The sequence below is a fragment of the Eublepharis macularius genome, chromosome 8, assembly GCF_028583425.1.
Source record: "Eublepharis macularius isolate TG4126 chromosome 8, MPM_Emac_v1.0, whole genome shotgun sequence".
Lineage (NCBI taxonomy): Eukaryota > Metazoa > Chordata > Lepidosauria > Squamata > Eublepharidae > Eublepharis > Eublepharis macularius.
In genome coordinates this window covers 41,643,732-41,660,362 of record NC_072797.1, presented here as the reverse complement: position 1 = coordinate 41,660,362, position 16,631 = coordinate 41,643,732, and the positions used below count along the sequence as shown (strand labels likewise).

Sequence of the window (16,631 nt, the reverse complement as noted above, 5' to 3'; positions counted from 1 at the left end):
TTAACTGTAAGTATTTATATATAGCTCAGTCCTTTCCAGATTTGGCCAAGAGAATTCAAACTCTGTACTACAAATTAAAAATAAGATGGTGATAAAGAATATTCCAGGTTATTTCAATTGCCCTGTTTCCCCTTCATACGCTATTTCCTCTTTCCTTAACCACAGCAGTCCCCACAGCCTCTCCTCTTTCTCTGCTCCCATCTTTTTACATTTTTCAGCCCCCACATCTGCCTATAACTGATAGGATCCAAGGCTTAAAGGGCTCAGCATTAGTATTATTGTTGAAGCAACCCCACTAATGACCAATTTCTCAGAACTTAAGGTCTCAAGATCATTGTGGGCATTCATCACTTAACAGATGTTGCACCTCTTAATTTAGGGATTAAACCCCCAGTGCTGCTTTTTTAAAAAAAGATTTTAAATTTTTCTGCAAATCTGGGCTTCCCTGGCCCACTGTGGAGATTTTTTGATCCATGCTTTCAAAATTAGATACAGTGGTAACTGAAAAGGCACTGCGGCCAGGTGAAGAATGGTGAATGAATGCTCTGTTTGATACAGACATATTCTGGTCTAGTCTGTCCCACAGGTTGAGCGTTTAAAGTTCTCTTTGGTCAGTAGATGTTTTCATAAAGAAAATGTGAGATAATTACTGGTTTTCTTTTAGACAGTAGAAGAACACTATGGAATAATCAGGATTAAGTTGTTTAGCAATTAAAAAGATGTAAGATGATAGCACTTCTGTTCAACCTTATCACAAACTTTGTAAGGTCCAATTTAAGTGTGACTGGCAAAGCCAAATAACTTTACCATGTGACTTTACATAGACAAAGGATCTTATTTAAACTCTGCTGCAATCCGCACAGGATAACTTACACATGCTTAGTTAGCCTAGGGGTACAAATCTGCAAACATTTCTAATGTGCAACCCAATCATACTTAGGGGGTTTTAAAAACCCCTTGCAAGATGTAAGGAGAAACTCTTTGCTTTGTAGCTTCATGCTTAATTTGGGCCTCAGGTAATTACAAACATATGTTTGTATTTTCAAGTACCTGTACAACAAACTACAGCAGCTACAGCAGTGAAGGTATAAGAAGTGACCTCTTGTAAAAATGCTTGCCGATTAATGTTTGCTTTGTCTTCATGCTTTGACAGTGAACACATGACAGCACAGTGGTGGCCACACACTTCAACTGTGGCAAAGCACCAGATCTCAGCTCTGAAGCAAGTCTATTTATCTTTCACATTATGCCAAGCCAGTCCTCTTGTTAAGCAGAGCAGTTTGCTCATGTAGGCTCATTGCTTGATAGCTTGCCAATTCTAGAGTAAATGTCCCAGAGCCAGATGTCAAAGTTCGCAAAACTGTTGAGTATCCCTAGAACAACCAAAGCATATAGTTAGTGACAAAGTAGCAAAACACACGCATGCAATTTGCCATCAGTGACTAGACTGGAAAGAAGCTATTAGCATCAATGAAGCAACACTTTATCGTAGCTTCCGTACAACTGCACCTACTTTAAATATATAACATTAAGCACAATAGTAGATGTGAAAAAATGAAAAATGGATCTGTGAAGTAATTTTTAAAGGAAAAGACCACAGCTTATTGGTAGAGCTTTACATATAGATTAGGCCAAGTTTAATCCCAGCAGCTCCAGTTAAAAGACACTCAAGTAGCAAGGCTGGGAAATGTGCTTCTGAAACTTTTGACTAGCAGGAGCTCTGATGGAAAAAGATACAAGGCTGAACTGAACCAGTGGTCATACTCCATATATGCATATATTGAAGATACTAACCACATTTTTATCCAGCCCTTTCTCAAATGCATTCAGAGCTTCTCTTCTCCATTTCATCCTCACAACATACTTTGTCAGGTGGGTTAGGCTGAGTGTGTGAAGGCTGAAGGGAACTTCATTAGCAACAGGGGATCTCAACTATGGTCTCCTTGTTTCTCGTCTGACACACTAACCCTTAGCACTGAAATAGCTTTTAATACTACACAAGAAAATTGGTTTGACTGTCAGTTTTTTTCTTGCAACTCTCTACCATTAACAATCCTAGTATTGGAGTTGCGGAGCACTGCTTTGTGAGAAGGGAAAACACTGTACATATCCCCCGACACATTCACCTTGCTGTCAGCACAGCAGCTCAGTCCCACAAGGTGGAAGGGGATGCAGCAGATTTTAGTCAGATAAAATGCTACTTTATGCCTTCTGGGAGCTATACATGCAAAGGCGGAATCCTGCCAGTCCTTCCTGTGTAGGAGATTACAAGTATCTTGTTTCAATTCTTGGATAAGCCCCATTTATTGAGGAGAAAGGCTTATAGGTTTAAGTGAAGAGTTTGTGGTTTGTTGGTGAGCACCTGCTTTGCATGCTATCTCAATTTCAATCCCTGGCACCTCCAGCTAAAGAATCTTTGGCAGAAGTTGTTGGGAAAGACTTTCTGCTTGAGCCTGTACAGAGTCACTTTCACAGGACACTATATGGACCAGTAAACTAGTTCCATATCGGACACTTTCTGCTATTGATAGGGGAGGGTTTTATGGAAAGCACTTAACTCAAGATGGGGAAGGGGAGAAAGCAGAAAACGTGTGGTCAGCTTGCTTGTGTAATGACTCCTGTGCAAACTTTGTTCTTCTGCTCATGAAACAAAGCAGAGAACTCCTCTCTCAATGAAGCTTCTCAATTAGGTCATGAAGCAGAGGGTTGCTTCCCAGAAGTTCAATAAAGGTTTCCCCCTATGTATTCGTAATGGCAAAGAACTCTCAATACCTTCCCCCAAAAACTTTATAGTTCACACACATCCTTGTGAAAGCTAGTTAAGCTAACTCCATGACTAATTTAGGCAGGCAATATTTCATTCAGGCAAGCTGCAATAAACACACCCTGGAGCAGATATAATTAAATAGGCATGTAGAGCTATTCTTCTGTCTTAGCTTTAGTTCTGATCGGCTTAAGCACACACACACACACACCATCATTTCTGCTAGCGGAACTGATGCAATCACAACTTTGTTATCTTGGCGAGACTGAATTTCTTCAATCCTGCCTCTTCTTTGTGCCAAGTCCCCAAGCACTGAACCAAGATGAGTCTCACCCACTGTTATTTCTAGGTGCATCAGAGGCTCCAACACTTGTTTATCAGCTTTTTTCAAGGCCTTTAAAAAAGAAAAGACAACTTTCACTTCTGCACAAACATCAAAATGACTAAACTGTAACTATACATAATGTCCCCCGTGAGTTCATAATTACTATTCCTGCTTGCAATGCTTACAGAGACAGTCATATTCCATGGGGAAGTAACCAGAGGTCGTATCAACCATAGTAAGAAAAAAGGGCATTGATTTTTAAAAAAAAATCTTAAGCATGGGCAATGATCCAGAAAATGACAAAAGAGGTCATTAACCCAGTACCTTTAAGGCAGAGGGCACCCCCCCAAAGACAAAACTAAAAGAGGATTTTAAAAGCAGAGGTAAAAATGCCCTAGACAAATTGATTGGGCTCCCTTTATACCTTTTGCATGCACCGAGAAACACAAGCGGAAACCATTGTTGGAGAGGTGTCAGCATTTGCAGCCACTGCACGCACTGTCACAATTACATCTTGAACTGGAAAGCCCAGAAGTGGTCCTAAACATATGGAAACACTGCATTATACTGAACCATGAAGGCAACTGTTTGAGAAAACTTCTGTATTAGAGTTTGCCCGCTATTTAACATTATTTACAAGTGTTGCATGTTACTCTAACATAGTTGATATTGCAGGTAATTTATTCTGGGTTATAAAGTAGTTTCAAATGTTCATATGAGGTGTACTGTCTTGCAGGGTACATCTATATTTGAACTCAAAGACATCATATTCCCATAACTTTATTTTTAATTTACAAAAACACTTTTACAAATAATGATGAGAAGCAAAATGCACATGCCAAAAACCCCACATCCACAATCCTGCCCACTAAGTCACTCCCATCACTGCTCTATGAAAACATTAAAAATGATCAAGAATTACATTTGTCATTGGATGTGGGCATATACGGGACAACTTCCTTAGCAGCATAATGCTGCTTATCCATTATAGCAGTAGATACATTTTATTTTATTTCACTTCATTATACCCTGCCTCGCTTCCTAATTTCAGGTAGGCAGCTGTGTTGGTCTGTAGTAGAACAGCAGGATTTGAGTCCAGTGTTACCCTTAGAGACTAACAAGATTTTCAGGGTACAAGCATTCAAGAATCAAAGCTCTCCTCAGTCAGTTCCTTTATTGGCATAAAATAAAGTCAAACAAAATCAGTATTTGAATTCACAAAAAAGGAAAATACAATCCAAAATCGATCATCTCTCCAGAGTTTAAATCTTGTAATCCCTAATTCTCATAACAATCGGGAGATATCTCGCTACTGAGATGGTAATATGGGAACACTGATCTGATAAAAGGAGGAAAACAAGTCTCACTTCAGGGAGGCTATACCTGTTATACAAAATAGGGTTAATTAGGGCTTCCTGTATTTGAATGTAAAACTCACACTGGAGCAATATGTGAGCAATTGACTCCGGTTCCTTGTTATTGCATGGACAAGTTCTTTCATGGTAGGGCAATTTCATAAATCTTCCATAAAGGACTGCAGATGGGAAGACATTGAATCTTGCTAACATAAATGCACAGCATAAATGTGGGGTCATAAGATGTGTAAAACAGATAGCCCTCCTCTGAAGAAGGGAGCTTTGACTCTCGAAAGCTTACACCCTGAAAATCTTGTTGGTCTATAAGATGCTAATGGAATCTCATCCTGTGTTTCTTCTCAGTTGGGTCCGAGAATAGCTTACATTGTTTTCTTTTCCTCCACCATTTTATCCTTACAATAACCCTGGGAGGTAGGTTAGATTGAGTGTGTTTCTAGCTCACAGCCACCCAGCAAGCCTGCACAGCTGAGTGGGGAAACCTTGGTTTCCCAGATCCCGGTCCAACACTAACCATTACAACACACCGTGAAATGGCTTTTACCTTGAAGATATGAGGTATGAACTCCATTCTCTACAGCTTCACGAAGTTCTGGCTGAAGCAAATCGCAGGTATTTTCAGTATACTCGATGACTGGTGCTGTTGCTGACCCTTCTCCTTCCCAGGGTCTCAGTTCTAATTCTACGGTCACTTGGTGTCGTTTTTCTCCTATAATTCTGTCCAGCATTTCTGTGGTAATTTATTTAATACCAAGAATTATGCCAAAAATCCTGGTTCAGAAAGCTAACTGGGAAAACTTTAATAGCCAATTTTGCAATACAGTTCATTGGCAGATTCAGATGATAGTTCTCTTACCTGTAGCTTGGACTGTATTTTGAATGGTTTCTCTATAAGCTATTTGAAGAGGTCCAAGGTAAGTCTCAAGTCCATATTCACGTTTGATTCGGTCATGAATGATCTCAATGTGCAGCTCTCCCATGCCACAAAGGATAGTCTGTCAATAAATGTAAATGCAACATGAAAGAAAATTTCAACTTATAGACACATGAGTACTTAAGTTGCTAGAATTTAGGAACTTTTCCACTCCACAGTCAATTTTATTTATATAAGAAAATCTCTTGAGGTAAAAAGCTACTAAATATATAATTAGAAACCAAGCAAAACAGCATCATATATATAAATTCTGATCTGCCCCATACAGGATATGATCAATAGATCTGTAAAATGGAGCTAGGGACAGATGGAGGAGATTTCTGTACAAACTTGAAGTCAGTCACAGGTTAACAGAAAAAGCTGGTGCCAGTAGCCACTGTACAACTTGGTCAGACTTTTCCCACTGAGAGGTTGTCAGGGGAAGGGAAGGAGGGAAAGCTGAAAGGGACAGATAAAGGTAGTTTGGCTAGTTGGTGGGAAGGAGAGAAGGAAACAGGAAGAGGGGAGAGCCAGGGAAGGGGAGAGAGCAGAAAATGAGATGCCCCCCACAAGTCCTTGCGAGTCCCCTGCTTATTATTTCATAATCCAAAAGAAGATATAAAGCAAGTAAAATGTCCAGTTTAAATGTATTTACAGAACACAAGCAAGTCAAAGAATCTGATAGTATTTCTTTTTACACAGACAGCATTCAAATGGCTCCATTCCTCTCTGCCATATCTCAACTACTTCTCAAGCAAACATGCCAGTAACAGAACAAGTTACTTGTGCCTAAAACATGAAAAATCACAGAAAAATGAAAGTGCAGTAGTCACCTCTATTTGCTATGCCAATTTCCTACAATCCATCATGCAAGCTGCTTATTTATTCGCTATTATTTTTCAGTCTTATTCTACCAAATGAACAGATATTTCTAAGGGCATATTAAAATGCAATTTGATTTGAAGCTATGTTATAACTTCCCACACAAATAGTGTTATAGCTTTACAAGAATGCTAAGAATGCTGTTCAAGAACTGTGGTCTTTGAGAAAATTACAGTTCCCAAGATCTCCTGAAGAAATACTACTCCAGTACAATTAATTCTGTGGCATACATAGCCTAAGAAATTGCAATGGTTGTTGCAACAGGCTTGCTTGATATTTTTTATTAAAATATCACAATGAAATAGGGACATTAAAATATGGATATAGTTGTAATGATGCACACTTTAAACCTTACTTGTCCAGTATCAGCATCTAGCTTGACTTTTAGACTTGGATCCTCACGTTTCAGGCAAGCCAAAGCATTATCCAGATCTGGAGCAAAACATCAACGATGTTAAGTTCAAACACTACATTTGATTTTATGTACTCTCTGCTGTAAATATAACTAGTCTTGGACTGAATGGGAGAAACAGGTCCCAAATAAAGGATGTTACGTCAGTAATTATTTCTTCCCCTCCCAAAAATGTACGAAAGTCAATGAAAAGTTAAGGAAAAAGAGACTTCATACTAGCAAACACTTGCAAGCAGCGATGCTGCATGAGCTGAGCTAGCACGAACTATGCATGGCACAACTACCACTGAAGCACCTTCACAGAATCTACTCATTATTTCTTTCTTTACTGTTATATTAAAAGAATCAGCTTTCTAATCAAAGATAAAGATCAAAGGTCCCCAATGCAAGGGAAAGTAAGTTAAAAAGCTGAAGAGACAAATCTAGCCAAGCCTCAAAAAGCTAAAAGTTTTTTCTTTTCCCAATGGCATATAACTCCCCCCAACCTCCTCTGAACAGCAAAATATATTACAACTGCTTTTGCAACTCCCCTACATTCCAAAACCTATGCCATGTATTGCAGGGAGCTGTTCCTCAATTCCAAATAATTCTTTTTTAGAAATATAAGTGATCACTGGATCCAATCCACAGAATCCAAACCATTCTCTTTCAGTCTAAAGTTTAAACACTTCTAAAGTGGCAGATCACACCCATCTCCCCATGGGAGAAATGTTTCTGGGCATTTACAGTTTTCATGGTGACATATGCTTTATTGAGAAACTAATGAAAACCCAAGACTTCCTCAGGACAACATCAGCCTTTGTTAGCAATTGCATGATACCTGGTTGCCTGGCCATGGATGGTGGCTCTATTGTACAAAAGAAGACTGGCTCTGGGATTTCAACACTTGCCAAGAGAAGGTTCTCTACTACACCAGTTCGCCCACAGTTTGACCCCACATCTTTCGCAGATTTTTGGGCTGCAGCCACCGCAGAAGCCTTTGAGGAAACAATGGTGTCTCCAGTGGAGCTCTAATGCAAACCAAGAGAAAATGACACACTGTACTGTCAACAAGTAACTGGAATTCATCATTCGAAAGCACTGCAAATTGACTAATGAATGAAGATTGTCTTTTCATAATTAAAAGACAAGCCAGTATCGAATGACAGCAATTAGTCTTTTGTTTTGTACTATGACATTTTTTCTAATAGTATTCTTATGCCATCATGAAGAGTTATATTGAAAAACAAAAAGGAAATAAAAATAAAACTACCTTCAATACAAAACTACCTTCCTTGTAGTTGTAACCACAAAAGCATACAAAAGGATTTTCGACAGGTCTAATGAAATACATATACTGTGAAAGACTGGAAAATTACTAGATGTATCCATTTTAACACGGGGAAATTATATTAGGGAAATACAATAAGCAAAAAGTTGATCAACTCCTGACACGAATGCTTTCCATGCAATGCTCCACAAACAGACTTTTAGGATTCAATTTTTTCTCATCACCTGCTTTAACCCAACAGTCAGAGCAATGTTGCCAGCCGTTAGCGAAGATATTTCTATTTGCTGATCAGCAAAAGGTAGCAGCAAGCGGCTCATTCTCTCTCTGCAATGGAAGACTCAGTTAGACATGAATACTGAACCTCTCCCATTCTCCCTCACACTTTTTACTCACGTGCAGTTTTTGTTAATATTGTAGACAGCTGACTGAGGCTTCATTGTGCCTGAGTAAATGCGCACAAATACCAACGGCCCACGCTGCTTATCATGGAGAACTTTAAATGCTAGAGCACACAAGTCATTCCCATACCATTGCCTGAAAAACAAAATCAGAAAAGCAGTGGTACATAAGGAAAAAGGTATAATATTTCAATTCAGAATGCTGTCTTTACTGTTCATTCCATTGATATAATGGATTGGCAATCTGAATAATAATGATGATGATATTCATTTTATATACAATTAATAATACATATTAATTGATATTAGTCTAGTTATGCTGAAACAACGAAATTGGTGAATAGCAATTAAAACTAGAAGAACTCTCTCTGTCTCCCACCTTACAGGGAGATCAGCACAGGGCGTAAAGGGAACCTTCTTGACCTCCTCACAGATGCATGTGCACAACAGCTGACGACATGCAATGCACTGCTTGTACAAGCTACCACTGTAAATCGCTAGTCACCCCTCCGTACCCTTGAACCCCAATCTACAAGTTATTAAGGATTCCCAGTATGATGTTGATAACAGAATAAAAATCTAAAGTAGATTAATTAAATAAATAAAAATAGCTTTTCTAACTTAAAATATGCCATCTTTCATACTCACAAAAAGTCATAACTGCATTCATTTGGAGAAGGCAAATACATGGTGACGGCATCTAATAATGGCTGAACACCTTTATTTTTCAACGCACTCCCACAAAACACAGGTACTGCTTTCCGAGCCAGGGTTACTCTTCTTACAGCAGAATGTAGCTGCAGAAGATCAAGAACATTCACATTTTTGACAAAGACCTACTTATGATTTGACTATACACTTAACAAAGCAATCCTAAACAGGTCTACTCAGAATCCTACTCAAGTCTACTCAATGGGACTTAATCTCAGGATAATATTCACATCAAAGCCACATACCTTATCAGCTGGCACTGAATCAAAACTCTCACTGAACTCCCCAAGGACCAGTTCAGCAAATTCATCATCCAGATCCGCGACCTTGTAAGAGAAAGCATTTCTACCTTACTTCTATCACTGTTAGGCCAAAAATGTCTCTTTAACCAATTAACAGCATTTATTATAAAGCACCACATTGACTTCAAAGTTGAAGTTAGTGCATAAAAGCAGAGCATTTTTAATTCATTGCTCAATTGATTTATATATTTACTTTAGAACTTTACTTGTTCTATTAAGGTAGTTCTTGCATCAATGGTATCTTTTAACAAGTCAGGGCTGCCCGCTTCCTTCAAGGGTTTCCGCTCAAAGTTCTTTCCATCATCCAATCGAGTTGCAGATTTCCAAATAACTTGTTCCTTGGTCACAATGTCAACTATTCCTCTAAAGGCTTTTCCCTCTCCAATTGGCAACTGTATATAGAGTTTTTTTAAAAAGAGAGAGAATAAGATATGGTAGCCTGAAAAAAGCAACCAGCTAAGTCAAACAGTACAATAATTATTATAAGGACAATACTTCTTACACAACCTGTAAAAGCAAAGGTTTCGTCCTCAGCTTCTGTTCAATGCTATCCACAGCATATCTGAAACTAAAACAAAATATTCCTTTTTAGTATCAAATGTGCTCATCTGATTATCTCCTCCCCCCCAAAAGCCACAGGGTCATAGATAAATAGGAAACTAAAAGAGAGAGAGCAGTGTAGCCATGCTTCCCCTAGAAACCCATTCGTTGACAATGAGCACGAACTTGAACTATGTGATCCCTCAAATATACCACTTAATAAAACTAAGTAAATGTTACACAGTACACTTGTTAGTTATATTATAATTAAAGAAAAACACATACAATCCTAATGATTATTGTCAAGCTATCGTGCTCTGGGTGCCTGGAGACAACTCATTAATCTAAAAAATCCAGAAAAGGTGCTGTTTGCAAGACCAATTTTAAAATAACATAATTCTCAGTAGTCACTGCATAATAAGAATCTTTGGTAGTTAGCAATTATTCTCACACTCTACAGTGTAGCAGCTTTTACTTGTATTACTGGCTATGAAAAAGAATGTCTGCCTTAGTACCTGGCTCCAGATTTGTCCATCTTGTTTAAAAAACAAATTCGTGGTATGTGATGCTTGTCTGCTTGCCTCCACACCGTCAGAGACTGTGCCTAAACAAAAATAGAAAGTGTCAATACTTTTAGCTTACTAGCATCTGCTGTCTCCTATACCTACAAAAAATTTTACCACTCGCAATGTATTAGGCACAGTACAAGATTCAGAAGTGAGAGAGCTCCTAAGAAGAAAGCTTACAGGAGGGAGCTCTGACTCCAGCCACTCCTCACAAGCCCAATAAGGACTTCAATCTGGAACACAAAAGAATTCTAGCGATGCCCTTGATCCTCTCTTCCTCCCTCCTGACTGCTGTTTCTCTCCTCCTTTCTCTCCGTGCCCCCCCCCCCCCAGGGAGAGTGAGTCAGGGACATCCTTCTCAGCCTGAGGTTGTGGGAATTAAATACCCTCTTGCAGTCTCCACATGCTCCTGCTTCTCCCATCCTTACAATACCACAGGGCCCTGCAAGGTTTCAGTTGCTTTAGTGACTGCCAGGCTGCCTGGGTGGAGCCACCTCCTCTAGGATCCACCGTGCCAGTCACCAAGAACTTCCCCCTGCCATCTGGCTGATTGGCAGCTGCCTCCAAGCTGTGCAAGGGTGGTGCCACAAGTTCACAATGCCAGCCCTGCCATGCAGTTTCTTGGGGCCCAAAGAAAGGCACAACCTCCAGACAGAGGAGATCAGTGACTGACACAAGTGATAAGGATAACAAATAAAGAATCATATTACAGAGGGTGAGCACTTTAAAGGAACTGTAGAAGCATATGAAGTGGTTGGAGCATCTTCTCCATCAGGAAAAGGCTAAAGAATTTTAGCTTTGGTTTTTAAAAAAAGACAGTGAAGAGGCAGGCACAACAACGGTCTATTAAATGCATGAATTAAATACTAGTGTCCCCCCCCCTTTGGGGATTGGGCATTCAGGCTTAGAGCACTCAAGGCCAATCTGCCAGGCTCCCAGCTGCACAGTAACCATTCGGGTCATCAATCAGAAAGTACTGTCACACAATGCAAAGTTTATTTGAGGAACTGACCACCATAAGATGTAGCGATGGACATCCACTTACATTAAAAAAAAGACATTAGGAAAATGTTTGATCTTTCAGCCTAATCCCTCAAAACGGCTGCACGAAACATCCATCTTAAGAATGCACTACACTTCTAAATAGCAGATATGAGACACTGACAATAAGGGACTGACTGCCTTGTTCAGGACCACCTGAAAACTTCCAAGAGGTAGTTCACTGACTACTGGCAGAAGACAGAATGTAAGACGTAACAAACAATTTAGTCTGGCAATGCAATTCTTATGCAATCATGCTGAAAATGCTGTTTGGACCCTCATTGTGAACATTCCCTCCTGTGCCTATGCAGCACTGTACTTTGCATAAATGGGGTGCTTTGACACAGTTCAGGCCCCCCCAAAACCTCCTATTTGGGCACTGAAAATAGCGACTCCAACAGTCAGGCAGGTGAGGTACACTAAACTTTCATTTAATTGGACTGAGAGCTCTGCCTTTATTGAGGTCTTGATTCTCCAGTCCCTGGGTTCATTCCTGAGGTGTACTCATGTCTCAGTTCGTGATTCCAGACACAGCTTGATTAAAATATATTTTGTTAACTTTGGAGAGTGTTGTAAAGCATGAAATACACTCAAAGAAACAGGCAACAGATATAAAAGCCTTACTATTGCCAAACTAAAATCTGCTTATCTAAAACTTTAAGAGCTTACTAACTTAAGTGTCTTTAGTTGGCATCCAATGATTGTTCATCTTGCTCATATGGTAACATATGGCCCTCTCTATGCTTGGTTGGTGCAGCATGGAGGCTTGCCAAGGTGAAGAGAAAAATGGTAGTTTTTTTAGTTGTACTCAGGGGCTGTCTTTTCTACCCTTCCGCACATCACCAGGCAACTCAGGAGTCAATCAGGGCAAAGCTACTAATTAGCATTGCTGCGTTGAGAACATTCAGGGAGGATAGAACTCTCTGGGACTGGTCTTCAAGGTCATTTCACTAGACTCAGAAACCACCTGCAGGAGTTGCTGATTAGTTGAGCCAGCAGGTTTCAAGCTAGGCCAGAGCCTGCAAATATTCACTACACTGAACCACACCAAGCCAACGTTGAGGCACTCTTACCAGAGCTCTGGGCTTTAGTTGCAAGTTCCACACAACTGATCAGTTCAAAAAGGCTCCTACCCTGAAATTTTTTCTTCCACATGGGATCCTGACTGTAAACATGAACACACAGCTCAAAACGTAGAGCAGACACTTACTGGCAGAAATTCATTTATTTCGTTCCTCACCGTATCAACTAAAATAATGTTATATTATAATAATAATAATAACAACAACAACAACATTTTGATTTATATACCACCCTTCAGGACAACTTAACACCCACTCAGAGCAGTTTACAAAGTATGTTATTATTATCCCCACAATAATCACCCTGTGAGGAGGGTGGGGCTGAGAGAGCTCCAGAGAGCTGTGACTGACCCAAGGTCACCCAGCTAGCTTCAAGCGAAGGAGTGGGGAATCATACCCGGTTCTCCAGATTAGGGTCCCGTCACACTTAACCATTGCACCAAACTGGCTCTCAATAAACAGGATTAGCACAAGCCTAGTTTATGTTAAGCCAATAGATACTAGAAATTCATTTTTACCTCCACACCGGCCGAGGCATCAAATACAGCCACTGCTCCATCCAGCACTCTCAGAGACCGTTCCACTTCTACTGTAAAGTCCACATGACCTAAAATTCAGTTTACAGAGAACAGTAATAAAGGACAAAATGCCTGGAATAGCTTGATTATATTAGATGGACAACATTATTTTTGCTACTAATTACCTATTTGTCATGGACCTAAAAAACCTAAAAAATACATTGACAAATGAATCAAAAAATCTAATTCAAGAATAAATAATGATCCATGATGGGTTTAGACCATTATATTATAAAACAGACATTTCAGTTACAGCAGGTTTATTAACGGGAACAATCCAGCAGTAAGTTCATCTGCACAAGAAATTTCCCCCTCCTGTTCATTTGAACAGTGTTCATATAGGTGAAATTCCCAGTGGATAATGCCTAATATATAAATCAAATAATTTAGGAGTTTTCCAAGGCCACATCAATATTTTAAGCCCCAGTATGTTTTTTCACTGCTATTTTCAGTACCACTATTTCCTATATTTTGTCATATTCTTTTTTAAAAACTAAGAATTATAAAATCAAAATAATGTACCTGGTGTGTCTATTAGGTTGATTCTATGGCCCGCCCAATCAAAAGTCACAGCAGCTGATTGAATAGTGATACCACGCTCTCGCTCCTGTGCCATGAAGTCTGTTACTGTGTCTCCATCATCAACATCTAGTCAAAAGGGAGATCATATACCTTTTAAGTTTGTTCAAAGAACTTTAATGTTTTTTATATCTGTGACGAAACATCTAAGGTCCAGATCCTACCTAAGGTTAAAGTAGGGGGTGAACTAGATAAAACACCAATCAATTGGTCTGACATTGCCTTTCTAGCACCAATCTCAATCTTGCACCAGAGCAGCATTAGGCCTCATCTCTTGCACTAATGCAGGGAACTTGGGCAAATCAGTTGCACTCAAGTGGACAGATGCTAGGAGCACAGCAACAAGCAAATGGAAGGGCAATTTTACTCTGTATCTTATTCTCAATGCCAGTAAGGCTGCGCTTTAAAAACATAATTCAAAGCACAGCCGTTAATAATAATGCAAAAGCTCAACACAACCAACTGTACATACAACCACCTCCACACACAGAGCAAGGAAAATACAACCACCACAAAGGTATCCTCCAGAACAGAGCCCTGAGACATTATTCTCCCAGTCCACACAACATACCCGTATTTGGTATGTTCCCTGTACCAAAAACAGGTCAGGGAAGCAAAAAGGCCTCAATGGGAAAGTAACGAACAAACCACTAGTCAAACATCAATGCAAAGGGCCTCCGCACAATGAAAGATAAGATGAGAAACCATCATGTTGAATAACAAAATGCTGCCTTTCAAACAAAAGTAAAGAGGTAGCCATCTTAGCTCGGGCATATAATTTAGATCTAAAATACTTTACACATTTTCCTGAACTGATAATTTTAAATGTAACCCATGTTTTGGTAATTATTTCAGTAAAACTTCAGAAAACTAAACACTCACTTCATTACTAACCTCCAAGGCTTCTTGTGTATCCTGAATAATATAGCATCCTTTCAGTGGTAGTTGTTTTTCCTGCATCTATGTGAGCCATGATACCAATATTACGGATTCTGTCAGATAAAATCAAAACCTGTTCAACTAGCTTAAGGATTTTTAAATGGAGTTGTTTCTACTATTATTAATGGTCTAAAGGACTCAACATTTCATACAATTAGGTGAACTGAAGACCCATATATTAGGCTAAGATATATTTCTCTGAGACCATTTGTAAATATTATTTAGTGTCGCTGCATGAGTACAGAGCCAACATCTTACAACCAAAGAACTATCAGTATACTCTATGTAAAGAAAATAGACATTACTTACTTAGACACAGGTGGGGTGATAATAGAACGCAAAGATTTTACCTCACCTGTTCAACAAAAAGCCAACAATTACATCTCTAATGATTCAAATGAATGAAACGTAATTTCCACAAGACATACAGGTTCCAGGAAGAAATCCTCTTGCATACTACTGAAATCAGTGATTTCTTCTTTCCCTGAATTGCAGGGTATTTCCCTTATTAGCCATGCTTGTATACACACAGCAGAAAGTTCAATTAATGAGGTTTTTTTTCAAATGACAGCACCTAGTCGATTGAACAAGTATGTCATAAATATGTAACAGGACACTTGGCCAAGATTAATTCTAAACAATCCAAAATAAATATCCCTTAGAAGCCTAGTGTGCTGTAACTTTAATAGAAATAGTGTCACACCAGAACAGAAACAAGAAACTGGAAGAACCTCTCCAACAAATTTGGTTATTTTTCTCCTCCACATTTATTACCACCACTTACAAAACTAGGTGTTTTGTTTTCAGTGGCTTGTTTTTACTACTGCGGTAATTTTAATTGTAAGCTGCCTTCAGAAGGACTCTGAAGAAGCAGCAGAAATATCCTAAGTAAATAAATAACCCAGGGCTCTGTTTCTATGTGCATCCTTAAACAAGGACAAACAACAATAATTTATAGAAGCATATTTAGGAGTGCCTTTCACTGCTTTCTCTAAAATACTATGGCGAACCTATATGCAAGTTGCAGAGTATCAAAAACAGTTACCTGGTGGAGAATGGTAATTTCTCTGGAGATATAGGTGTGGTTTTATTTTTTTTACACACAGAGTGTTTGCTTTTTGGCAATACATGAACTGTGAAGGAAAAGAGATCAGAATCAGACAAAACTTCGATTATCTTGTAATAAGTTTTCCAAATTTCAACAGCAAATTCAATTTCAAATTGCAAACAATTTTTTCTAGACTGATATAGCAAGTGATTTTAGACACCACTATCCACATATTCAGGCAAGCCCCGTGAAACTTTAAATATTCATCACCCCAAAGGTAAAGTATATTAAAAATAGTCCAGTTTCATATCAGTTGTCCCAGGAAGTTGTTAAAAGTTCTTACCTGAGTGCGTAAGTACGCCCTTTTTAGGGCACTCAGCAACAGTGTTCTTTTATTTCGGAGCATACTGATACCTTGCCTACAAAACCAGATGTCAGACAAAGTGTGCGCTTAAATAAATGCCCTGAATAATTGCCATTGACCTTAATAGCTAACTGTTCTTGATCCAGACACACATTTGGGTGACTTATTAAGAAATGCCACCTATTTCGTCACATGAGTGCTATACGGCGGCCAAAATATCGCCTCCCTCAAGATGAGAAACACCGCCCAACTGCCCACTCTAGCTCTTCCTTCTCAGAAGCCGGTAGGAACCCCGGACACGACCCAAAAGCGTGGCCTTGAGGCGTACTACAGCAGCTTCCGGTCTCTAGAATCTCGTCCGAGAAAGCACGCTACCTCCATCAGGGTGGCGTAACCTTCCTTGCCTTCCCTCTCTGTTTTGGAAGGTGATATGACGTTCCGTTGACGTTCTACCAAGCTTTACCATTCGAGTGTTTAAATTTCTCCCCTTGCCGCTGGCCCGAAGAGAAAGAAAATTGCGCCACCTTGTTGGCGCCAAACACCC

At 39.4% G+C, this 16,631-nt stretch overlaps 1 protein-coding gene across 3 annotated transcripts; it reads right to left on the bottom strand.

The window, feature by feature from the left end:
* Window positions 1–22: 22 nt before the first annotated feature.
* On the bottom strand, window positions 23–16,540 carry GFM2 (GTP dependent ribosome recycling factor mitochondrial 2). 3 transcript variants are annotated; one of them, XM_054987414.1, is made up of 21 exons: window positions 16,463–16,532; window positions 16,067–16,142; window positions 15,721–15,808; window positions 14,985–15,030; window positions 14,631–14,728; window positions 13,680–13,805; window positions 13,098–13,186; window positions 10,406–10,494; window positions 9,858–9,918; window positions 9,557–9,742; window positions 9,294–9,374; window positions 8,986–9,134; window positions 8,333–8,473; window positions 8,164–8,263; window positions 7,490–7,679; window positions 6,613–6,689; window positions 5,319–5,457; window positions 5,007–5,192; window positions 3,514–3,629; window positions 2,976–3,158; window positions 23–1,373 (listed from the first exon to the last, which is right to left on the bottom strand). In XM_054987414.1, exons 2-21 carry the CDS (start codon window positions 16,127–16,129, stop codon window positions 1,245–1,247), a joined length of 2,337 nt encoding a protein of 778 aa, XP_054843389.1. In that variant the 5' UTR covers window positions 16,130–16,142; window positions 16,463–16,532; the 3' UTR covers window positions 23–1,244. The 3 variants fall into 3 exon arrangements, with proteins under 3 accessions (XP_054843389.1, XP_054843390.1, XP_054843391.1); XM_054987415.1 differs by having other exon boundaries at window positions 3,098–3,158; window positions 16,067–16,540; XM_054987416.1 differs by lacking the exons at window positions 14,985–15,030; window positions 15,721–15,808; window positions 16,067–16,142; window positions 16,463–16,532 and having other exon boundaries at window positions 14,619–14,703.
* Window positions 16,541–16,631: the final 91 nt, after the last annotated feature.